General features: G+C 41.6%; 1 protein-coding gene across 2 annotated transcripts in view; it reads right to left on the bottom strand.

Annotated features, from left to right (window-relative positions):
* Positions 1–703: 703 nt before the first annotated feature.
* Positions 704–25,954, bottom strand: part of Slc1a3 (solute carrier family 1 (glial high affinity glutamate transporter), member 3) — a 78,765-nt gene continuing 53,514 nt past the window's right edge. For both annotated transcript variants that reach the window (XM_005386210.2, XM_013514995.1), the window contains 7 exons: positions 17,432–17,636; positions 14,587–14,629; positions 11,464–11,756; positions 8,834–9,067; positions 7,809–8,003; positions 4,722–4,856; positions 704–2,939 (listed from right to left, as the gene is read on the bottom strand). In XM_005386210.2, the coding sequence (XP_005386267.1) occupies positions 2,735–2,939; positions 4,722–4,856; positions 7,809–8,003; positions 8,834–9,067; positions 11,464–11,756; positions 14,587–14,629; positions 17,432–17,636 (1,310 nt within the window). In that variant the 3' untranslated portion in view covers positions 704–2,734. The remainder of the gene's footprint in view (positions 2,940–4,721; positions 4,857–7,808; positions 8,004–8,833; positions 9,068–11,463; positions 11,757–14,586; positions 14,630–17,431; positions 17,637–25,954) is intronic.

Below are 25,954 nucleotides of genomic sequence, written 5' to 3'. Positions count from 1 at the left end.
TCAGGCCAATGCACGGAATTTTCTTTACAATTCCAAGGGCTATAAACCCACTGGAGTCTTCACACGGAAGACCTAGAAGTCACGGGCATGACTTCAGAGCGTTTCCTCTAGGTGACCGCCCCCTTCGAGTAGAGGGTCAGATGAAAGGGTCTCTAGACGCAACCTCCTTCTGGAGATCTCACGATAATTCCTGTCAGTTCTTTATGAAAAAGCAGGTGGGGAAGGAGTCATCCATAAATCTGTCTTATGAAAAGAGAGGTTCATTAGCACCATGGCTGGCTCTGAGATGTCCCTTGAACTCTTACTCAGCTCTTTTCACAAATGGCAGCACTAGCAATTACACAGATAAATCTGCTTAATTTGAAGGTCGGAAATCATTTTTTGGAAGAGTCCCGTGGTTGCGTTACACTTCACCAATCCCAACATGAAAATGGTTCCACTTATCTGAGAAATTTGAATCTGACCTGGACAAGTAAGTGCAGGCTGGCTCCCTCACCTCGTCCAGTTTCCACCTCCAGTTTTAGCAACTGACAGGAGAACATGTCCTTACTTATTTCCTTGGGGCCGACTCCCTCAGCGCCTTCTGCCAAGATTTTACAATGCCACGTGGCATCCTTCCCCAGCTTGCCCTGAGCTCATTGCAATACTTCCACGAGCAGAAAATTAAGTTTCCTTCAGGGAAAAGAATAACAACACATGAGCGTATTAATGTAAAACTATTTTTTCTTTATTGAAAATACACCTATACAGTAACGCCCCTTGGTCCACACTAGGCACGTGTATATGCAGAGCTTGTGACCGCCCGGCCAGAGGATCGCCCTAGAGGACCTGCTTTCATAAGAAACGGTTAGTATAAAAAACATCACACTGTGTAACAGAATTATTTTGACACAATTAATTGTTGCTCTACTAGTGTGATGGCAGCCTCGTACATTAACTTGTGTAGTGTATTTCCCAAATAGAGCCTCAGCATTAAATGATTACTCTACACAGCCTAAGGTTAACTTTTGTATGCACATGGTGCTCAAGATCTCTATAAAAAATCTCTAATTGTGTATCAGAGGGTGCAGGTCTAGATTTTCAGTTTGTTAGCATAATTAAGTCCATTCTTCACCATTTTCCGGCAGAAGCTCAAACACAGCTGGTACTGTCTGATGGCTCCTACTGAGTGTCTTTGACTGAATATTCTTTTAGGGGACAAAAATTAATCTTTTCAACCTGGAGCTGCCTTGCCTGGAACTAATGCCACTCCTATCTTTCTTTGCAACCTCATCGACATTGTCTTTCTACGGATTTGTCTTCTACTGTATCTCTTAGGAACACGGACAAAACTAAAGCAAACCCTGCTCTAGCTAAAAGTTCTGAATAATTTAGTAAGTGGGGATTTCAACACAAAGAAGTATGTCATTTCTCTAAGACCTGATTAAAGTAAAAAATATTTTCATGGACCTGTACTAGTGCATTCATGGGACTTCTTCAAAAATATGTAAGAAGTAATATTTTTGTATGTACGTTTCTTGGGGGAATGATTCTAAACTGAAAAGAGAAAATGTTTCAGGTTAGGAAAAAAAAAAAGACCCAAATGAAGCTCTTCTTTATTTCTCCTTAAGGAAGACCTAACCTCTTGTATGATAAAATCCTCTCTTTAAGGTCAGTCGTGATCACGTCTTCTCTAGCTCTGTAGTGTTCCATAGCAAGACCACGAGCACGCTTGGTAGTTGCTACTCTGTTTATTTCCTAAAGATTTTTTGTCAGTTGAGTGGTGGGAGACATCCTCCCCAGAGCAGTCCCTTCAGGTTGGGGAGAGGAGAAAAGGGGATACTTCTCTTGTTGGAAATAATTAGGCAAAGAGCTGCATGAATAATCCCTCTCCTGGAATGGCCTTCTACCTGATGACTTGCAGAACTGACGTTTTGGATACAGAGCTGGTGATCCACACACCATCCTGTCCCAGTGTGGAAATGTTCACTTCCATTAAGTGTTCTTTCTCAGAGCCCTGTACTCCATTGACTGATATGTGGTGCAGGGTATTCCATGGAGAAACTGAGGGCAGGCTCTTTTGTGATGTCACAGGAAGTCTGGGCTAGCAAGACCATAAAGGCATCTAAGGAAGTCATTCACTGGACAGATGAGGACACTGAGGCCTAGAGATGAGATGCAAGTTGCTCAAGGCTGCATGGAAATTTCACTTGCTGCCCCTCCTCACAGCTGTGTGGGATGCATCTGTATATTTTCCCCCTCCCAATAAAAGGAAGACACGGGTCAGAAGAGAGAGGGAAAAAAATTCTTCTACTGTCCAACTGACAGCTGATTGTTTTTCATTGAGTTGCTATGTTTTGAAGCTAACGTTCTGAAGGATTTTTGTAATCTGAAAGTTGACTTAAAATATTTTGGCTTATTTGTTAGATTCTTTAACTTATAAAACAGTCACATTTGTGGGATCCTGTTCCACATAAATTTGTGAGACCTGATCAAGATGATTTTTGATCCTACTACCTTATTAGGTGAAACTAATAGGAGATGATTTTCAAATTGCAAAAGTGGGATGAAAATGATACAGTTTGGCTGCCACAAAATCCTCCCTTGTTTTGGGGTGAATACCTTCCAGTCCTATTGGAGTGGGGAGAAAAGAGCGGGGAAGGGGCTCACTGGAGAGAATGAGCCTAAGGAGATGGACACATTTCACAATGGTGTCAAACCGCTGGTGCTCAAGAAGGCGTCTCTTTGTGTTAGTCTACATCTTGGTCTCACTGTCCAGAGGCTTCTCAGCTTCATTGTCCTGGGCAATCAGCTGGTATGGCTTCTTCATTTCATTCTCTTCAATCACTGAGTTTCCCATTTCAACGTCTCTGTTCTTCAGTTCATGTCGTGACAAGTGCTCCACGATGCCGGCTCCCAGGGAGTCACCCAGGACATTGGTTGTGGTTCGGAGGCGGTCCCTGTGGGGGGTGGGAGGAGAGGAAAAGGAGGCTCCCGTCAATATCTGGAGATTTCAATTTATACTGTGAACCAGCCGACAAAGTCTTCAGGAGCTCACTCCTTCCCGCCTCCTTCTGTCTCTCCTCTCCTCTCCTCTCCTCTCCTCTCCTCTCCTCTCCTCTCCTCTCCTCTCCTCTCCTCTCCTCTCCTCTCCTCTCCTTCCCTTCCCTCCCCCTCCCCTTCCCCTCTTCCTCCCCTTCCCCCTCCCTTCCCCTCCCTCTCCCCTCCCTTATTTCTTTCCCTGATAGTACTTGGAATTGAATCCAGGGCCTTTGCACTGTTACATTCTCAATCTTTTTTTTTTGTTTTTCTTTTTCTTATTTTGAGGCAAGGCTTTGCCAAGTTGCCAAGTTGCAAGTTACCCAGGCTGGGCTCAAACTTGCAATCCTGCTGCCTCTACCTTCCGGAGTGTTGGGATTTCAGGTATGTGCTACCACACCCAGCTACAAGCATCTCTTAAAGTTCAGTGTGGTGTATCTATCCATTGCATGCTTACTTACAAGAATATAAGCCTCATAAGAGTAGCTATTAAAAATTATTAAGACCACACAGACAGTCCATTTGCAGTTACTGGGTGACTGTAGCTAGAACACCAGTGGTGGGAAATGACCCTTCACTTCCTCCTTCTATGTAAGATTTCTCTGTCCTCCCACTCACCTTCCTTTATACCAGTAGTTCTCAAAGTGTGGTTCAGAGACACTTGGGGGCCCTCAGGGGCAAACTATTGTATAATGGAACTAAAGTGTCATTTTCCCTTTCATACTCATTTCCTCAAAAGTATGTAGTAGGCTTTTGCAAATGTTACCCAATGTGTGGTATCGACTCATCGGGTGTAGAAGCAGTTAGGCTGATTCTAGTCATATGAATAGTTAGGAAACTTACAAGGGGTTCAGTGCCAGCATATGTGTCATTGCATTTAACCTTCACAGTGCCACAGGAAGCAGAGGACATGACCACTCTCACTAAACAGAGGTGAAAACTAGGGAGGTGGGTGGCCTGCCTAGTGTCAAGGGCCAGGCCACGATCCCAGTGACTGAGAAGCCCGTGCTGGGACTCGGGCTTAGGGCACACTCGTGGCTCTTCATGTCCGTCAGTTCTAGTAAAGTCAGCATGTGGATCACAGTGCCCAGTGTGTTCTTCTAGCACAGGCTTTGGGCTTCCTGGAGAGAACTTTTTCAAAACTGGAAGGAAACTTGTGAAAGGCAAAGGGCGGAGAATGTTAGCTGGAACCACAGGGAAGAGGACACAGGGATAAGCCCCAGTGACCAGGGTTACATTTCTTAGAACTTTCCCAGAGCCTGAAATCAGTTCCTCTTAATGACGATAGGTCTCTTCCCACCGTCTGCAGGGCCCCGGCTCAGCTTGTGCGGCTCAGATGGGAACATCTGTCCTGCATTTCACCACTGGAATGGGAAGTGCAAGGAGGAAGCGCCGGAGCCAGTGTGTGGGACCACTGTGGGGATGTGTTGTGCAATCCAGACAGGGCCCTGCCGATTCATGCTGGCTTGCAGAGAGCAGGTTTCCCAACTCTGAAAGGCTTATGAGGTGAGAAGCATGGCAGCCAGATGTTCCCTGCAGGCTGATGGGGAATAAGTGCACACGGCACCTCGGGCCAGGGATCAGGCCATGCGGAAAGTCTAATTTCAGACCAAGCTGGCCCTCTTCCCCTGCTTCTCTTAGTAGGCATGCCAGGCTGCTTGGTGCCCTGGGAACTGAGGCGAATGCAGAACACACATACTCACAGGAACCAGTCCACTGCAATGATGAGCGTGATGTCGTCAGTGGGCAGACCCACAGATGTCAGCACGATGACCATGGTGACCAGGCCCGCCTGAGGAATCCCAGCTGCCCCTATACTTGCAGCCGTAGCTGTGATGCTGTTGAAATAAACACCGAGACAGAAAGCAGTTTGACAAATCTCACCTTGGGGAGAACACCCTGCAAAACACACCTGGTAACAATGCCTGACTGTCATGTTGCCAGAGGAGGACCCACTTCAGAAAAATAGAAATGAGTTTAAAAAAGAAAACTTATTGCACTAATATCACATTATTATTCAACACATGCTTATTGCATTTTATCTGGTATGCCAAACATTTAATGCAAATCTCACAACAACCCTCATGAAGGAGGTCCTACTATTACAGCCATCTTTACATGGAGGAATTGATGTCTATATTCTTCTTCATGTTCCTGAAAGTGTTTGTACATATATAATGCCATAGGATTACAGTAACAATTTGTTCCTAATAATTTGCCTATCCAAGTGGAGGGTTATAAAGAGACTAAACTTGTACAATTAATGTAATCAGAAAAAATTAAATTAATTCAAAAGCAAAATGATTGATACACAATGTTCTGTAGCTCTAAATTTTTGGAGGGTATGGTAATGTGGTAATGGTAATGTGGACTGGTTTGTCAAGTGTGTAATCTGCTTGAAACTCAGATTATTAAACACCTATTTGATAGGGTGATGTGAGAATATAAAAATGTTTTATAAATAATATTTAGATATAAAATGGTATTAATAAAGCACTAAGTCTGTGGCAGGACTGCCCACAGAGGTACTAGCACTTTCAGCTGGTATATGGCACTCCAAATGAAGACAACATTTCCCAGATTGCTTTGGAGCTTAGATTTAGTTGTAGCCTATGAGGCATGGGTGGACGCGACCTATTTTTTTTCTACTTCAATGTTTTGTGGAATTTCTTTTTTGAGGGAAGTGATCTGTTAACTTAAAGGCTATAGCACATCTCTACTTTCTACTGGCTAAAATTTGGGGGTGGTGATGAGCCATTCTAGACTACCCAGAAAGAGTAATACGGAGAGATTTTGGAATCACATCCTTGGTCCCTTACACAGCAGAACACCTAACAGCTTTGAGGGCTTTGTGGAGCAGAGACGTGAAAGAGAAGTGAACTTCTACCTTGTTTAAGTCATTAACACTGTTCTCATTATTTTTAACTCTGTCCCATGTAACTGAAACTTTTTCCGATTTAGGGCTTTTCAATCAATATGCCAGAGTATGCTCAAGACTAGGTCACAAGTGAGCTGAGACATTGATCTTCCAGTTCTCAGAGCGGTTAGACTGGGCTTGGGGTTCCCACAACCTCTAGTTCAGCGAATGATCTTATGACCAGTCTCACCCTACAGCTAATACCCTTTCCCAGCAGCATACAGTATATATACAGAGCCTGAGATAACTTATTTCTAAATAAACATAACAAAAATGTGAGGTTACTGATAAAGATGAAAAGAAACCATAAAACCAAATGTTTCACATAAGCCTGGATTTGGTCTTGGTCTGGGAGAAAAAGCTATAAAAGACATTTTGAGGATAACTGGGGAAACCTGAAGATATACTGGACATTCTGGAAGTATTTTCAAGACTCGTACTATGGTGACTATGTAGAGGTTTATCCTTATTCTTAGGAGATGCACCTCGAATGAAGTACGGGTGAGATCTCATGACAGCAGGGATGCAGGGAGGCAGCAAAAAAGGTAAAATGTTGACAAGTTTTAGGTCTAGGTAGAGGATGCTTGTTGTAACATTGTTTCAGCTTTTCTATATGTATAAAAACTTTCATAATAAAAAGCTGTGAAAAAAATTTGATCTATTTTGACCCTCAAGATATATTGTTCAAAATAATTAAAAACAAAATACACAATGGTGAAGAGCAGAGGCAGATGCGGGTCATGATGCTTAACATCTCCTGTGGCCATTAGACCCCTGGCTCCCTGATACCCGGTAGCTTTCAGTAGGCAAAAGGGGGTGGGATTCAGGGATATCCACTCCCACACGGATATGCATGGATTATCTCTGAAAGGGTACAAGAGAAACTGGTGAATAACACTGGTTGCCTCTGCAGAAGGAAACGAAGAGATTGGGAAAAGCTCTAAAAAAGAAAATTACTTTTCACTAAATACCTTGAACATTATAGTTTAAAAAATTTCCTGTAAAAATCAAGTTCTCAATCTTACTTGCCAGTATGATCTGTCATCTTTCTTATAGTGCCTAAAAACTAACCCCAGACAAAAAATTAACCCAGTTTTGCAAGTGTATTTTTATTTTCCAGTATTGCCTATAAAAGCTAACACACTATTGAAGTATAACTTAACTTTTTAAAAAGAAAACTATCCATACTATGCATTTTACTGGCATTAAAATGAATGAACTTGATTTGTAAATGATATATTGATAAGAAAACCAGTCAAAAAGTACTCAGTATATATGTATGATTAATTCAAAAAAAAAAAAAAAAAAAAGAAGGAAATGGCCAGGGATTTAGCTCAGTGGTACAGCACCTGCCTGGTAAGCATGAGGTCCTGAGTTCAATTCCTAGTATGAAAAAAAAAAAAAAAAAGAAATGGACATGTGTCTATGCATAGGCAAAGTTCTTTCCAAGCCAGACATGAATAATGATTGCTTACAAAAAGACCCAGTGATATGGTGGCAGAAAAGCTATTCTTTGCATTTTATACATTTCTCTGTTATTCATTTTGTTGTTAATAAGCATGTACATCTGTCATAGCTAATAAAAATATCTAACTATTCCCCCAACCCCCAACCTCCTGGCTATGTGGGATTCTCTTCCCAACTATTTCTTCATCCATCCTTTTTTTCGGGGTCTTTTTTTTTTTTTTTTTTTTTTTTTTTTTTTTTTTTTTTTTTCTGGTACCGGAAACCGAACTCACGACCTTGCGCTTGCCAGGCAGGTGCTAAACTGCTGAGCTCCATCCCCAGCCCTTCTTCATCCATCCTTGATCTCTATCTTATTTGTTAAAAATCGGTTCTTAAGAAAACATTGTTTTGAACTCTTTTCTTGTACCTGATTGTAATAATCTGTCCAAAGTTCAGGTCAAAGTTGTTAACTTGAGCGATGAAAATGGCAGCCAAAGCCTCATAGAGGGCTGTTCCATCCATGTTAATGGTGGCCCCCACAGGGAGCACAAATCTGGTGACACGTTTGTCTACACCATTGTTCTCTTCCAGGCACTTGAAGGTGATAGGTAGGGTGGCAGAACTGAGAACAGTAAAACAAGGTGCATCAGCTGAGGGTCCTGTAGTTCTGTCTGTGTTTGGTCTTTTGGGCAGACAGTTCCTTCCTCTCCGTAACTTAATGGGAACTAAGTCAGCACTTGTATAAAAGGGGAGCAGGGGTAGGAACAATGTGGGCCCGTCATGGGGTCACTTGGCAGCTGTCCTGCTTCTGGGTTCCTCTGAGGCCTCACTCATGACTTTTCCCCATCACAGTACCCTGTGCCAAGTCACTCTGCCATCTCAACTGCAAGAAGGTGATCGCAATGAATAGGCGACTTCCATTTTGTCCCCCACAAGGAATATGCGGTCAATGAATTTAAGAATTCCTTGTATCCCAGATAGATATGAAAAGGCAAATTCATTATTCCTGAAGTGTAGAACCCAGCACAAATGCCTCTATCTACCTCTAACCTGGGAAGCTCGAGTTCAAGATCAAATTTTAGACACATTGTCTTGGAGGAGTGTGATGGTTAGGCTTGCCTGTCTCTTTGATTGGCTTGAGAGATGATGCCTAGGTTAGTAAAGCACACACAGGGTGTGTCTGGATGGGGTGTGACTTTAGGGACTGCATCAGGTCCTTGGTCCCATTCTTTCCATGCTATTCCCTTGTGCTCTGTTTCCTGGACACCATGGAATGAGCAGATTTATTTCACTATGGACTTGCACCATGTTATATCTGCCTTAGAGCTAGCCTACCACGGACTGAAACCTCTGAAACTGTGAGCCAAGTTAAACCTCTCCTTTAAGCTAAGTTGCCCTCATCAGGTATTTTGTCTCAGTGACAGAAAAGCTCACCAATCCAGGCATTCATACCTTGAAGAGGTCCCGAGAGCTGTGATGAGTGCTTGCAGCAAACCTCCAATGAAGACCCAAGGGTTCTTCCTGGTTACCAGGAAGTAGAGGAGAGGTAGGACAATGACTGCATGAATGAGGAGGCCGACAATGACCGTCACTGTATACATGGCAAGCTGCCCTCCAATCACACCCATGTCTTCCATCTCAACAATTTTCCCTGCAATCAGGAAGAGGATACCCAGAGGGGCGTACCTATGGAGAAGCAACACATGCATGATTGAAAGTCTGATTTCTAATGGGCTATTCCATGCAAATTCCCCGGGATACTTTTAGAATTTATAGAAACTGTAAATTTCTTCCTTTTCTTTAGCATAAACTTTCCCTGGATATTGCTGTATCAGGCTTTCTTCTCACCCAGTCTTGCTCTAAGACACATTTTTATCCTCTTACACCTTTGTTTTTTTTTTGGTTTTTCTCTGGTACTGGGAACCGAACTCACGACCTTGCGCATGCCAGGCAGGCGCTTTTGCCGCTGAGCTAAATCCCCAGCCCCTCCCTCTTACACCTTTGCAAAAGGTAGGCACAGTGGTTCTCCTCTGTACTAGACAGTTCTCCTTTCATTGTACCTAGGCCACTTTACTGGTTTTCACACCTCCCCTTGCTTCTGAACACTGCCGAGTACTGGAACTGCCACAACCCACCTGACGGATCTCCACACTTTTGGGCAAATTATCCACATCACAGCCTGCTTCCTGAGTTCAAGCAAGAGACACATAACACCATGTTGCAGATTTACAGTCTGTTCTCTTACTCCAGGGATCTTTTTATTACTTTTCTCCATATTTCCACATCACTTAAACATTACTTAGTATTTTTCTTCAAGTCATCATTTTTACTTAAATGAATTTACTTTAAGAGAGAGTTTTACGTTACAGTGCAAATGGAAAACTAGTATCACTTGCTCTAAATAGTATATAAATAAATTCATAGTTATTACAGTTAATAATGTGCAAGCATGTTCTACCACAATTAGGTTACGGGTGTTGTAATTAAGTAATTATTGCCTTCAGGCTGCTCCTGCCATTTGTAAGCCTTCTCCTGCAGACCCCGAAGAGAATGAATGACTGACAACAAAATGACTTGGACATGCTGTCATAACACTTGTTGCCCGAACGCTCTGCTGCCTGGCTTTCAAACCTCTTTTCTGATGCGTGCAGTGAACTACTACTAAACTCACATTACCAAAAGCAGAGAAGCTATCACCCTTGGGGAAAGGGTCTTCTGGGAACTGCAGAGGACTTATTGCAAACTGAACAGTACAGTGCTTCTTTCAAAAGTCCTTTACAGATGCAGACCAGGAAATTATAGGAGTATCTGTTTTCATGAAAGTAATAACTCAGCGTTGAATGTATAGGCAAATGTATAGCTAGAAAAGCTACATGTGAGGTTCATTCAGTGGCCTTGAATGAGTTTCTTTCATGGAAGAGGTGAAAGGTGGAGACATTTTAATAATATAAAGATAAATGTCCACTTTCAGCCCTGCCAGGATTTCAAAGGAGCCTTCCAATTGGAGGCTCCTGTGGAGATCACACTCTGACCTGTCTTTGTGCCCAAGTTCGTATCTATCTTGTGCAAACTCCTAAAACATGGATTTCTCTGGGCTTTGGTGCCACTAGAGACAAAGGGCATTTTTAATCATGTTGGGGAGTGAGTGTTTTTCATAGCAAAGGAAGCCTTCCTGCCTCAGGTGCCAGGAAAGAGCTGGATATTAAAAATAAAGGATAAAAGGAAAGCAACCCCCACATGAGGCCTGAACCAAGCAAAGTGTTCTCTCCCTGCTGGGGAAAGTTTACATTCCAAGGTCAGTGTTCCTCTTTGGATTTAGTCTTTTTCTTTGTCTCCTGCTCTCAGCTTTATTAAAGGAAGTTCTGTTATAAATCGTGGCTTGTGTTCCACAGTACTTCCCACGAGGCCTTCTGTACATTGCGCCAGCCCTGGTGTGTACACCTCTTTCTTAGGGCTCAAACAGAGAGAGGAGACCTGAGTTCTTCCGATGGTGTAGGGCTTCTGCGTTTGCTTTTCTCTCGGGTGGGAATGCTATTCTTTGGGTACTTCGTGGGATTGGCTTCACCTGGGCATTCAGGACTTAGCAAACTCAGAGGTCTTTCTTCACCATGCAGGTTATTTTGTATTTTCACAGCACTTGTAACTAAAGCACCTGGATGATTTATTTAGTTGTTCATGTCTGTCTCCTTTCAAAAATGAAAACTCTAGGGGACATCCTTGCATACTGTTTTCATTGCTGTATTCACAGTGCCTTGCACAGTCTGCTTTTCATATAGTAGACAATAAATATGTTTGCAATTAATAACTGTGGGATGTGAAATGGGCCAGTGAGGAGTGGGATTCCACTGGCACTGTGGTAAAGGAGTTGACACCTTTTGAAAACAAGGAAGTAAACTTACTGAGAGGCTTACATATGGGTTCATGATCTCTACAGGTTCAGAAATGCATTGATTTTCTTGTGCTTACCAGAGTGAGATCACTGCAATTGGCCATCTGGCCTGGTGGTGTCTTTCTTAGCACTTCATGTATTTTTATGCCATTACGCATCTTTATATAGTTATGTAGCAAACAGAAATACATACCACATTATCACTGCAACCAATCTCATGATGGCTTCGTTGAGAGAATCAAAGAACTCTCGCAGGGCTTGCCCTTGCTCCTTCATGTTTCCAATCACAAAACCGAAGCACATGGAAAAGACAACTAGTCCCAGGGCGTTGACCCCATTCACCGATCCTGGAACTGGAACCATCTCCTCTGTGATCCGCGTGAGCGTCTCCATGGCCTCTGACACATTGTTTATCACGGCACTCACGAGAGTCTCGTTGGGCTGGATGGGCACTCTAAAGCTTCTCTTCTCATAGTTGGTTTTAAACTTAAAAAGAAAAAGCATACCAGGAATTAAAACTGATTTTTATTTTTTTCTTTCTGCTGTCCATTTCTAAATTTTCCACAATAATAAGCATTACATTGTATTTAAAGTAGAATGTTATAGAAATTACCCATTTGTCTATTAATCCATCCATCTACCATCTATTTCTCTATATATCTGTGGTAAACCCATATTCCTCAACAGACAAACAGGCATACCTAGATACACTCAGATACATATAATACTTGCACTCAAGCACATAATAAATCATAGTAGGAAGGAGATATCCAGCTAAAACCATTGGATTAAACACACACATGTGATTTTACTTTCTTCTGAAACCCCAATAAAATGACGATAATGGGATTTTTAAAAAGCTATAAACCCTAATATTCACAAGAGTCCTTTTATTTTATCCAGGTATCGTGCTACAGGCTCACAAACAAATTCTCACCCGCCCCTTTCTCCCGTATTCCACAGCCATGAAACAAGAATAGCTGCATTGGTTCTACCTCTTAGAGTTGTTGCAATGATCAAATCAAAAATAATATATGAAAATATCTTGTAAATTTTACAAGACTGTGCTAATGTTGGCTAATGATACTCAGAGACAAAGTCCTTCAGGAATAAGACTTAGTTGGAGATTTCAGTGGATAGTAAAAGTCCCAAATAACCAGTCATCAAGCTGTTCCTGATGTGATCAGTTCTTAAGAATAGGTGCCTGATGAGTAGCTGATGATGACATTTTCTTCAAGTTCATAGCGGCATTCCTTTTCTAACCGAAGAAATGACCTTTCCTCCCTAGCTTTGCATAGATGCCCCTAGCAGGGGATGGTAACAATATGGCTGGGACCACATGAGACAATGAAGCTCATCCCCATATGATTTTAAGGGGAGTAGAATTCCCGGTCTTGATAATGGTGGTTGCAAAGAAACAGCGAGGGTAATAATGTAAAGATGTTGACTAGATTTAGAGGGGAGGGAAAGAATGGCTGAACATGAAGTGCTTGGACATTTCTTTGCCAAGAGTAAGTGGGAGACTTTCTGGTCTGTTGGGAATCTATTATTCCCAAAGAAGTGCAAGCCTAGCTGTCAATACTGTGGACACATCCCTGACCAGTCAGTGGTACTGCTAGTAATTTCAAACAACAAAGAATCTAGTCAGTTCCTGAATCTCTTTACTCTGTTGGGTGCTTAGGTATTTTATAAGTTGTCATGGTAGATTTTCTATCCCCATAAGCCTTTTCTGTGTCTCCAACTCCTTCCCCTTAAACACAGTTTGCAGCCTACTCAGAAATTGCAACCCCGTTTGCATTCTGATCTAAGGCTTCCCCTTCAAAATCCTGTAAATGCCTTCCCAAACCAAATACAATAAATCTGTACAAATCAGCACTTTCCCATCTGAAAGATCTGGAAATCAGCATTTTTGATATCACCCAGAGCCAGCTAAATAACTGGAATAGTCAGATCCATGGTGCTGTGGTTGGTTGACTGGGTTGAAAAGGATTTATTATTTATGGTTATAGCTGTTTTTAAACAAAGAAAGTTAGATTTTGGCTTCTTAGGGTTTTTTTTTTAAAAGAAAATATTCTGCTTGAATTTTACAATGTGTACATGCACTATTAAAATAGTCGTAATAATTTTTTAAAGAGAAAAAATAAAAGGAGACTTAGATGTGTAAACACTGTTTTCCCTGAGGTTGGGATTTTGTCTTGTTTGTTTTAAGATTCCAAGCAGAAAGGTTAGGGAGCTGCCACGTAGGTGAATTGACAGCCTGTGAGGAAGGGTTGGGGACTGTTATTTAATCCAGAATGTCTGTTTTCCTTTTTATATTCTGGGCAGCAAAGCTTTTATGGTCAAAGGAGGTTAGAATGAACTTTGCTGTTTTTTATTCCCTAAAAATAAAATATATTTGTATTTACAATTCTGTGAGCCAAGAATTGCTTAGATACAAGGCTAAAAAGAACTGGACTTCGCATTAGCCTCCAGGTAAGTGTCTCATCGCCAGAATGTAGCTTTCTGGAGAACAAATGAAGTAGAAGGAAGTGGATGGAATCTCTAGTCAGCACAATGGATCTGAATTCTGGGTGGCTGTGCCATTTTCTATTTGGGAGAACTTGTGCCCATCACTTACTCTCCTTGTTCTTATAAATGAGAGCCTCACCAGTCTAACGAGGATATGATGCTCACAATATTTACATGAAGATTAAATATAATGCTAGTGCATGGCACACAACAGGCATTCTGTATATGCTGATGCCACTTGTTTCTCCTATGGTTCTTCTTTAGAATCCTGAAGGTCTTGAACAGATTTTAATAAGAACAGTCCAGAGATTTTTAAAAATCAAACCTAGAAACTCAAATAGCCAATTCAATCTTGTTTAAAGTAAGTTGTCTGAAATTCTGTATTGCTGGTATTGTTTTTGTGTTATTTTCTAAATGTCTGTGTGTTTGTTAACATGTTTTCGTTCTTTTATCTTTAAAATAAAAGAAAGTTGTTAATGCGTTTTATACTGGAGTTTGTTTGCTTGGTGGGCTTTCATATGTGAGCAAAGGGAGAGGAAGGGGATCTCCTGATCAGCCCTCTTTACAATAGCAAGGACTCAATGTGCTATTTGGGGGTAAGACCTGATACTTACTATTTGACAACTAGAAAGCATTCAATACAAGGTAAGAACCACTTTCCCCAATCCCCCAAATTTCCTAGAAAACTCTGCTGCTTTCCATTTGGTGCAGAGAAACTGCAGTGGCCATGCATGCATGGGTGGCTTCTCACTTGGTTTGATAAGCCAAAGAAAAGTTTCAAAAGTGAACGAGTTGCTGTAGTGTTTACCTGTTTAAAGCAAGCTTCCACCAGATTCGGAGGGAACATGTTTCTGTAAAGAAAACAGCAGTTACTTGACAAATTTCCCAAATACTGTAGTAGGCTTGTTCTTTCAATATTGTTTGATTGTGTCTAAGGTAAAGATTGCACTGAACTGAGTAGCAAATGGAAAAAGACAAAGATTTTGGAGGATTTTATGCCTTCAAATGGAACATGGTCATCACTAAGTGTGGCCTATGCAATTCTTATTTTTCATGCAAGCACCAATTCAACTCAACTGTCCTCTTGCCAGCCAGTGAGATTCCTTATTTGGATATTACATAATAAAAACACTCCTCCTAGAAAGATTGAAGTGAGACTGGAAATACCTTTTTATCATTAGCAGCGTGACTGACTGAGGTATTATTCAGCAGTGGTCATTTTAGTTATTGTGCTATGTGTTTAGGGAGCAAGTGTTCTGAATCAAAACCCATGGTTGGACTCTAAATTCTACTCTTCAAAAAATTCTCCCCACCGTCTAATGGGGGATGGGACATTGGCACTGAATTGCTGGAGTGTCTGAGGGTCTTTGGAAGCCAGTGGAGCGATGGCCCACAAAATCTGATCTTGAGGCCCGTGTAGCAGGGCTTGTCACTTCCTCAGAGACTGTATCAGAGCAGTGTTTGAGCTCATTCTGGGAGAGAGGCAGCACTGAGGCTGGGGAGCATGACATTGTCCAAGTCATGAGACCCATTTATGTCTCAGTTGACTCATCTGTTAAAGAGGAGACTGGATTAAATCATCATTACAGGTCCAAGATGGCAGATGGGGAAAATGTGATCCATGCAGTTATTTGAGATTCCAGAAGTTACATGCTTTCAAAGTCATACTTTAAGGCTATAAATTCTTGTCCCTTTCATTCTATTATCTAGCCCATCATATTTCCTTTTGTTCTCATCTGTGCTCTCTGGGCTTATTTCTATGATAGATGATACATTCCAGAGGTCCTAGGATAAATGCTGAAGCCAAGTGCCTGGGTGGTGCAGGATATTCATATCTTGTTACTAGGGCAAAGAGGGGCACAAACTCACAGTGCTCTGATGGATGAATCAGACTGGGAATGAAAAGATACCAATTCTTCAGGCAGAGGTACAAATGACAGGAAAAGTGGCTGTAATAAAAGACTCCTAACCCAAACTACTTGCGAGAGGGAGCTGGGGATTCAGCTCAGCAGCACAGCTCCTGCCTGGCAAGCGCAAGGTCGTGAGTTCGATTCCCAGTACCGGAAATCCCCCCCCCTCAAAAAAGCCAAACAAACAAACAAACTACTTGCGAGTAAACTTCATGAAAACATGATGAAAAGTTTCAAGTTACTGCATGAACTAAAAACATACTTGCTGGGTGACAACTTCTTAGAAAATTATATTAGAGGGTGACTTGCTCATTGTTATTAATTCCCCTGGAAAGGATTTTCAAGAAGAAACATCATGGGGTTGTGTGATTCCCATGGTGGGAACTGAGAGGTGCTGGAGATGAGACCCTCTGGCTCCCAAATCTCTTGTGAATCTTACTCCCACAGACCCACTCCTTGCAAAGAAATCAATTCCTTGAATGAGCTTTCTTCAGGTGGCCATGGGAAATCCTTTCCTAGTCACTTCGCTGCTAGGTTTCAGGAGGACAGCCTGGGTGGGCTACATGGTGGGGGAGTGCTAAGCAGATGGGGGATGTGCAGGCCTGTTCTGGAAAATCTCTAGAGCTAGAAAGGAAGAATTTCTAGATCTACTGTCTAGTTTGCTTTGCACACTGGTTGACTCCTAGGGTCTCCTATGAATCTGCATATGGATTCTCTTGCCTTCTGGTTGCCCGTGGGTTTGTCCAGTGGCACTGACAGTGGGACAGAAAAAGAAGTCCACGTATATATTCTCTTAGCGCTCTTGCTGACAAATTTGGTGGAAGCTCCCTTATTCCAGTTAAAGCTACAGCTCCTACCCTGAAGCCCCTCTCCCATGGCTACAGCTCTCTCTGGGTTCTATTAACAGCTCCCTTCCTACCCAGGAGTGGGACAAAATGGCTTCCTACTGTTACTAGCTCTCAGTCCCTCATCACCCCTGGGAGGTTCCCTTAACCATGCCTAAGTCTTTGCAAACTTTCTTCAGTGTTCCTTTTGAGTATGCAGCATGCTTCTTGCTAAGACCTGATAATACAGGGCAGATGTGTGGAAAACAAAGCAGGAAAGTGCCAGAATCAATCTTTGGCTTACTTCGCAGTTCTGTTAACAACCATCTATTACTGAGTTTGCTTCAAGTATTAGATGACTCATTTATGATCAATATCTGGTTTGTAATAAAACAGTGATAAAGAATTCATCCTTTGATATCCTAACTAATCTGCCAAATCCTTCCTTCACAAATAGTTTAAAAAGAAAGGTTTGGGACATGTATGACCAAAAGATCTGTAAAGTCCCTTAGGTAACTAAAGTTTTGTATAATGAACAATGATACACATTCTAAATTAGGGGTTCAATGGTTAGGCTAAACACCAGCCTTAAAGTATAAGACTTAAAAAGTAGGTTAAGAATTATTTATATTCCAAGGTGAGCATCACAGTGGAGAAAACTTAGTGATGAGATTCTGAATCCTAAAAGCAGGGCTCTCAAAATCTATCTCTTCTCCTTGCCCTTCTCACCTCTTCATATGATACCAGAAAATAGAACCTCACTTCAACTTCTGTTAGAAAGAAGTGGAGATGTGACCTTCATTTCAAGCCAGGCAAGGCTGGTTCAGTCAGATACCTCTTCCAGAGTTTGACTAGCTCCCCAAAATAAGGGGTTTGGGTAGTCAGAATATACCCAAGGGACAGGCTTGTAAGGACCTACCTGATTAAGTCGAGGAAGGCATCTGCAGCAGTCACTTGGACAATTTTGCCTTCTCTGTACATGTTTTCCTTTGTGCCCTTCCCAGGATGGATGATGATGACAATGATTATGCCAATCACCACAGCAATGATGGTGGTAGTCATGTAATAGACTACAGCTCGCATCCCCATCTTCCCTGATGCCTTACTATCTAGGGCCGCCATTCCTGGTGAAGGCAAACAGAAGGAGATTTCAGGAAGTCAATCCAGGGATTCTCCAGTGGAAGACAATGGGAATAGCATTTCCTTCTTCACTTCCTTACCCTTCTCCCACTCAGCAATATATGTTACAAGAACTTGGCCCCAGATTTATTCAGGGGACCACAAAAGTAGAGGGAAAAAGCCAGGATGGCCAGGAATCAGCTATGTAATCTCTCACTTTTAGCCCCAAGAGTTGAGTTTATATGGACAAATGAAATCTGCTCTCTAATGGTTTGAAACTACAGTGGAAATTTTTCCTTGGTTACTACTAGTTGGGGAACCTAAAAATGTGAGTTGTGCATGTGTGTGTGCATGTGCGTGCGTGTGTGTGTGTGTATAGAAATATTTAAAATATTTTCCAGCTGAATAATCAAAGTTTACTTCAAGTTCAAGAACTGTGGTGATTCACACAGATTAATCACGATTAAATTCTTTCCAAAGAATTATTATTTTACTAATGTTTTGGGGAGTCTTTTTAGTGTATTTCATGTACAACTTATGTTATTATTGTAATCACTTGCTGATCTATCTCCCATTTGCATCTCAGGTAAACATTGGCTTCTATAGCCAAAGTTCAGCTCATCTCATAAAATTAAAAAAATCATTTTGGTGGTGTTCTTCTCATTCTTGGACCTTGTCTTCCTCTACTTTGTCCCATAGGTCTAGGATATCTTGTCACATATTAAAAATACCTCTTTACCTCATTTCAAGATACCTTCAAATTCTACCTTAGGCAAAGTGACATCTAGGCAAAAAGAAAAAGACTCATGTCTTGAATGGTACCAGCTAGTTGGATAAATTTCAGTGTTTCTTGGGCTGGAACATAGTTGGAAATGGCACAAAACTCTCAAAAGCTAAATTATTTATAATAACATGGACTCTTCTGCTTCATTAGCTGTTTCCTCACTTTTCTTTTCTTTATCCACCCCAACTCATAGTAACATTAACATCCAAGTATAATAAAATCCAATTATAGTTAATCAGATTCTTTTATTTACTACTTAATATTGTGTCTCCACAAATGTATTAAACGTTATACTATGTGTGAATGGTAAATATCAGATTCTCATGGTGGTTTAACATTAGATAGTGACCATATTCACACAGACATATTTAGATTAAGATAAAATGTTAAAAAACAGTCTCCATGATTGCCACATGTTAGATTTGCCCCAAAATGTTGATTTGACACAAAGGTATTTGAAGGTGGGAATTGAATCCATGACCTTCAATTTATAATTTCATTTGCATCTGACTCATATCATTTGTAAGCATTTACTTTTTTATGGTACTGAGGATTGAACCCAACTCTACATTGAAGTATATTCCCAGCCCTCTTTATTTTTAATTTGAGACCAGTTCTTACTAAGTCACTAAATTGCCCAGGCTGGCCTCAAAATTTTGACTATCCTGCCTCAGTGTGCTGGGATTACAGGTATGTGCCACCATATCTAGTTTATTCAGTATTTAATATATTTTTAAACAACCAATATAGCAGACTATACAACAATCAAGTCTGAAATCTTAGTTAACATTAAACAAAACGGAGTGGGAACACAAACTCAGATCTTAGGTAACTAAGTTTAGTGAGTTTTCTGTGCCTAAGGATACCAAGTGCAGCTCCCATAAGTGAGGAGGCCAACTTTCATTTCAGTGCATGAACTTAACCCCTTTGTTTTGCCAGTGTCCCTGAAACCTAGGGTTGAGTATCCATGTATTGTGATGACATCCCTTCAGCACTTCAACTACATTATAAATGGCCTAATCTGCTGTCAGCTGAAGTATCACATCCTCCTCGCTCCACTCACTTTCATTCTCAGATCTGAATTACAGCTCAAAATATCTTGACTGCCCCCTGCTTGCAAAGATTTCTCTCAGAAGGGGCCCACTCTCTTTGCCACGATTGCCTGAACTCGTTGACACTGAAGCCTGTGGTTCTTTTGCTTCTTTCCCTGTTGACCTGGTGAGTGGTGTAAACACACGAGGCCGGATAGCTCTTTTAGGAGGCACCAGGAAGCAGTATTTTCTTCCTCCAAGATGCTTCCTTTCCCTCTGGCCTCCCATTCTGTGGTGCTGTTCCATTTTCAGGCCAGCTCTTCTCTGACGCGCTTGCCCACTATTCCCGACTGATAGCTATTCAGAAAGAATGCCAGGTGGTCAAGGTAGCATTGGAAACCAAAGTGGCAGACACAGGAGAAAAGTGTCATGGTCCTCCCCCACCCCTGGCTAGAAAGACAAGGAAAGTGATCTTAGTACTTACTGCTGTAGGGCAGTCACTCTGGGAAATAAAGTTTATATGCTTAAAAGTTATTATTTAAATAAAAACTGATGTGAAATTATTGTCGCCATACTTTGCAGTTCTAAAGTAGCTGATAATAACCATGGAAAGCCACTTCCTTAGCAGTAAGCACAGAAGGATAGCCAGATGAGAGGCCCCACCAGTTCTGCGTGTTGGCCCTTTTCCTTCCAGAGTAAGACCACAGCTGTTGCTGCTTCAGCCGAGGAACGGAAGGGCATCTTCACGAACCAACTCTACATAGGCTCTTCTGACATCCCACACAAGATCCCTTGCTCACCTCTGCTCCCGGGGTACTCCAGCTTGTAAAACTAAAGAAACCACCAGGAACAAGGCCACACATTGTCACCAGGGCAACAGCAGGACAGATGTGTACCATCGGTTACACATCCAATGGCCTTGATACTGGTGCAACCAGGAAAACCGAGCAAGGACTCTGGAAGACAAAACCCCAAGTGAGCAGGGCATCGTTCTTCCTCTCACGCCCCTGAATCTGAGACCATCCTCTTTCCCTATTCTTGTGTTTTAGGCCAGGGACTAAACACATGTGTCAGGGTGTCTGGGGTAAGGTCAAAGTATTAAATCACTTAGCAGAAAGGCAGTTTTAGCAGAAATATCCTAATATTTGCACTGAGCTTTGTCACTCATTTTAAAACACAGGGAAGAAAAGAGTAGTAGGGTGGTGAGGACATAGGAAGTCACTTGGGTATGGAGAACTTGTGAGAGCATGCTGCATCAACCACCTAAATAGACATTTGAGAAACACATCCCAGAGCAAGTAATAAAGATCATGATTTTGACTTGTCTCTTTTCCTTCATCTGATCTGAACTAAGCTAAGCCAGACCCATTTAAGGCATCCTGATGTTTTTAATCATGAAAAGAATCTGTTATCAAGATCAAAATTCTTCAAACCCAAAGAAATTCTATATTGCACTATTGCTGCAAATACCACAATGGTTCTTCCAGTTGCAAGGACATGTTTGTTTGCTTGTATATGTTGTATATTATGACTTAAGTTTATGCTGGTCCACCCATTCACTTACCAGGTTCTACCTCTCACTGGTGTTATAGATTCATTTGACTCCATGACCACTGTACAATGCAGGTATTGTTGACACTATTTTACAGGTGAAGCAAAAAGAGGCCAGAGAAGTTAAGTAACTTGCCTAGTGTTGCACATGGGAAAAGACAGATCCACATTTCCAGAAGAGTACTTTCACTATTATACCTCTCCTATCATGGACAAGCAAGGTGTTGTCCACACTGCATTTGCTTCTTATTCAAGCTAACTTTCTGTAGCTTTCTTGCATTGAGTTCAATGTTGAGATGACGTATTTGGCTTGAGAAGAATCCTCTGCAGGATGTTATTGTGGAAAGCCTCTGATCAATTCTTCTGCATTTCTTAAATGTCCATGAAGACAGAGCTGAGTAATGCTGGTCAGCAAAAACAGCAGCTGAGATATCAGTGCAAATTCTTCACCATTTTAGAAAGACAGCCTAGAGCACGCATGTTCATGGCCCCCAGAGGGCCATGAATTTTTTCTAACTGTGATCACTGAAACTTTATTTTTCTTACTCATGATCTGTTCATCAATAGCCAGTCATCAAGCAAGAAATTATTTCTGCAAACCTACTGTAAATTCACCAATGAGTTAAGCGTCAACAGGAGATTGAATAGAAAGCTTTCTAGAAAGTAAAAGATCAAAAACTTTGCTTCACATACTTGAGTACTTTAGGCAGCGTCACTTGGAAGAGAGGAAAGGAAGAGAATTTCTTGGAGCAAATACGTAATTACTATTTTATTTATGAAGACAGTCTTTTGGTAATCAGTTTAGCACAAAAAACATTCACCAAATTAATGGGATTTTGTAGGAAGGAGAAAGAGGTATTGTTTCATAAATATATATGTGCAACTCTGCAAGTCGGTGTTATAAGTCAGATTTCTTTTTGTATAATATTTAGGATTACCTCTTGAGTAAATGAAATATGTAATCAGCCAAGCATTAAGGGGTAACATCAGTAATGCCAGGTTCCCAAGGTTTTATCATTTGCCAGAGCTTCACTCTCTCAAATGATGAAAAATCTATGCCTTATAAATTAATGTATTTCAGTCTATTCCCCCCTAACAATTCCTGTCTCTGGTTTGGAACTCAAAATCTAAAGAAGCGGCCTTCTGTTTTGAATTGTCTTTCCACTTATCCTCATGATTTTTCATTGTTCTTCCAAGGCCCTTGGCCCGGGCCCAGAAAGACAGAAAAGGGTGATGGCAACTGCTGATTAAAGGAGATTGTTCTGCTTCAGTTTTTATTTTAGATATGTTCCTTCTCCATGATGCGTTTCCCAGACAAATATGTAATGAAAGCCGCCTGTTCTGAGACCTCCTAGAATTTCAAGTTGGGCAAGCATACAACAAGGAAATCTGGATGAGCTCTGATATGTACCGTATTCATGGGAAAACAAGGTGAGGGAGGGGGTTTCTTTAGTAGGAAAATTAAACTCTGAAAGACTGAATAAAATCTAGGAGGTACGATAGACGTTGTGAAAGGGAAGGAACTTGCTCAAAAGGGAAGAACAACTGGGATGAGGGAAAAGAGAAAAGAAAGAAGGGAGAAAATACACACACGCACACACACACACACACACACACACAGGATAGCTAACATAGTGGTACTACTGACTTTTATTGCTCTATTGAAAGGAACAGTTAATGTTTAAGTGTAGGATCAATCCTACATGTCTATACTTATTTATCTGCGTATCCAAATTGAAGATATCAATATGTAATACAACAACCATTGTTAATTTCCTATCACCTTGTCCGAGATTCTGTATTGCTTATATTGTTTTTGTGTTATTTTCTAAATGTATGTGTGTTTGTTAAGATGTTTTCATTCTTTTATCTTTAAAATTTAAAAAAACCCAACCAACCAAGTAAGTAAATAAATAATATTGATTTAAAAAAAAAAAGAAAATATACCACTTCATATGTATGGATTGAGAAATTGGTCCCCGGGTCCTAAGTAGATGCCCCCTACTAGATTTAGGGCACACTGTCTCTCCAGGAAAGGGGGTGGGGCCAGAGTGTCAAAAAGCTCACAGAGGACAGGCATGGAGGGTAGGGTGTGTATACCAAGCAAATCATTTTAAACCTCTGTCCAAAATTGTAGATATTTTTTCTGTACTAAAGTAGCTTCTTTTGCTACCTCTATAAATTAAACTAGATTATAAAAAAAAGCAGAAAGTTCTATGAGCCTATGAGTGCTGGAACTGAAGGCAAATCTTTAAACACTAGGTTCCAAATTGTTGGTAATAAATGATTGTACCAGAATTTTAAATGAGTTAGTAAGCAGGTTGTAATCTCCAAACTGAATCTAAAACACAAAGTCAAAGACTGAAGGCCAACACTGGGTATTTCAAGAAGAACCTTCCTTTAAAAAATAGATTTATGGCTCCGGTGAAGTTAGGGTGCCTGAGTTCTGTTTCTGGCTCTGGAACCATGTGGGCTTGGTAAGCCTCGGTTTCCTTATCTGTACTGTGTAAACAATGAAAGTTGACATAAAAAGGGGCTTTCATATGGTACGTGGCACATGGTAAGGTTTCAACACATGTTAGGGGCTAGTATTACTAATTAAGTAGATAAATTTTAAACATACTATTCACAAAGTATTATTGGACCTTTCTAAGCTTCTATTTCTCACCTCCGAGAAGTTAATAATACCTATATTACAAGATTAAACACATGAAGATGCATACAAAGCAAGCCCTTGATAATGACAGTTACAATCAGTCTGTGTCTCCTTCTAGTAGAATTTTAGTGCCAACACAGCAGGACCGTCTGTTTTATTCATTGCTGTAGCCTCAGTGAAAGAAACCAAAGAACCACTAGAACAATGCCTGCACATGGGAGGCACCCAATAATTATTTGTTGATCCAACAGTCGTTGTTATCGTGCTGGGTAGAGGCCACACACATTTTTTTTTTAACACTTAGTTTGGGTTACTATATGGATTACAAGTATTAATGTTGCTTTTGTTCAAAATATGCTGAAATTCCAACTCGGCAATTTTGGTTGATTTTCTCTGAATTAATCTAAAATAGGGAGGTTCATTGTATCTGGAACAATGGGAGACAGACCTTGTGAAGAATCAGTGGTGTGATAGCACTTGGACTTTCATTTCTGGAGCTGGGACCCCCTTCACTGCAAGGTGTCTGCAGGCAGGTAAGAAGCCCAGGAAGCTGGCTGACCTCTACTCCTCATGAGTATGAACGCCTCTTCCCCTCACTTGTCCTTGGTCCTCCCTTTCCCACTCTGACACTATTTTCCCTCCTTTGCTAACATATTTCACTCTTGCAAATGAGCCTATTGAAGTCACTGCTGTCATTCTACCCGTTCATACAGTAACAGAGGAATGAGTGGATAAACAAAACTGAACAAATGCAGCGACGCAATGTAAAAGGTACTTGCTATTGTAAGTTTAGGTTTGCAAACACTGGTATATACTCCCACTCAGTAAAAGCAGTGTTTAAAAAGAAGCCAGGAGTTCCAGTGTTCCCTGGGAAAATGAAGCGCAGAAAAGCAAAAAAGAAACATTTTCTCATGAAAGATCATTAAATGGAAAAAAATCAGTAGAGCAGACAATATTATTTGTGGCAGAAAAAGTCAAACAAATCATTTTTACCCTCAGTCTGGTGTCACTAAACCTGTAATTCCTTTTCTCTGGCTACAGGTGGCTCTGAGAATGAACCTGCAAACAGCGAAGGGAAACTGGGGCCCAGTTTCCACCACTGCTACCACTAATATCCCAAAGCTCCTAGTGCCCTTTGGCTTCACCTTGGAGGTGGAGCCTCCCTCTCCTGGGAATCCAGCTGGTGGGGGCTTCTCAGTGGTTTCTCTACAATGGTCTTGACCGTTCAATAGACTCATTACAGCCTAACCCAGCCTTGCGGTGGTTCCGGTCAGGGAGTTTGCCAGGGAGCCCACCGCAGGGACTTCCTCTCACTCTCAGCAAGGTCACAGGAAACTTGGAAAAGTGACTCTGAAATTCTCTTCTCAGAGGCCCCCAGCTGCCGGCGCAAGACCCACTGTGAAGTGATTTAGATACCCATTTACCCTTCACATTAGCCCATCCTTCGCTCACAGTATTGGAATGTGCTGCACAATATGCTTTTTTGAAGAGGAACCAGAGAGTAATTCATCTTCTTTATGTGTGCTAAGCAGAGCAAGAGGGAGAGGCGAGCGGGACCCACGACGAGCTGGGGAGTAGTGATTAGTAACAGCTGACAGCCTCAGACCAAGACCCTTTCTTTGGTTACCTCATTGTAACAGCCGAGCACAAAGGAATGACTGTCCTCTTGCCAAGACTTAGAAACCAGGACCACGGAAAATGGAAGCAAAAAAAGTGTGTGTTGGGCAGTGGGGATAACCGGCTGACCAAAGAGCCCCTTGGTCATACCTGAAAAGTGACTTGGGAAAGAAAGCTCTGTCCTCTGCAAATGTGCATCTTAAGAGTCTGTGGGGTGGACCATCCACCAGCAGCCACCAGGAACGTTAATATTAGCGGGGAGAGTAGGTGAATTCACTATAGAAAGAGCCTGCAGAGAGCAGAGAATTGCTTTGGTTTAATGAGAGGAAGTCCTTTGAGGGCCAGAGCCCCAGCCCCCTCTTCTTTTTTTTTTTTCCGGAAAGAATTATGACTTTCACCCAGCCACTGGATGAGTGAGTAGCTTGCCCTTTCTAAAACAGCCCTCTTTACTTTGGATTACATTTCCTGCTATGGAAAAGACGTTCCCACATGACTTTCTTAGGAAGATGGTCAAGACAGCCTGTTTCCTAGGTGGCAGAATGCTGAATGGCCATGACCGAATTCCACAGCTGGGCTCCACTTGTCCAAAGTTAACCAAAGGGCGTCTAGAGTTGACTGCAGAGCATGTCAGACTTCAAGGGGCGCCCTTTCTTCCCACGGAAGGCCTGTCTCTCACAGAAGAAA

The sequence above is a fragment of the Chinchilla lanigera genome, unplaced genomic scaffold (assembly GCF_000276665.1).
Source record: "Chinchilla lanigera isolate Chin_1 unplaced genomic scaffold, ChiLan1.0 scaffold00025, whole genome shotgun sequence".
In the NCBI taxonomy this organism is placed as follows: domain Eukaryota; kingdom Metazoa; phylum Chordata; class Mammalia; order Rodentia; family Chinchillidae; genus Chinchilla; species Chinchilla lanigera.
This window is presented reverse-complemented; position numbering and strand designations above follow the sequence as displayed.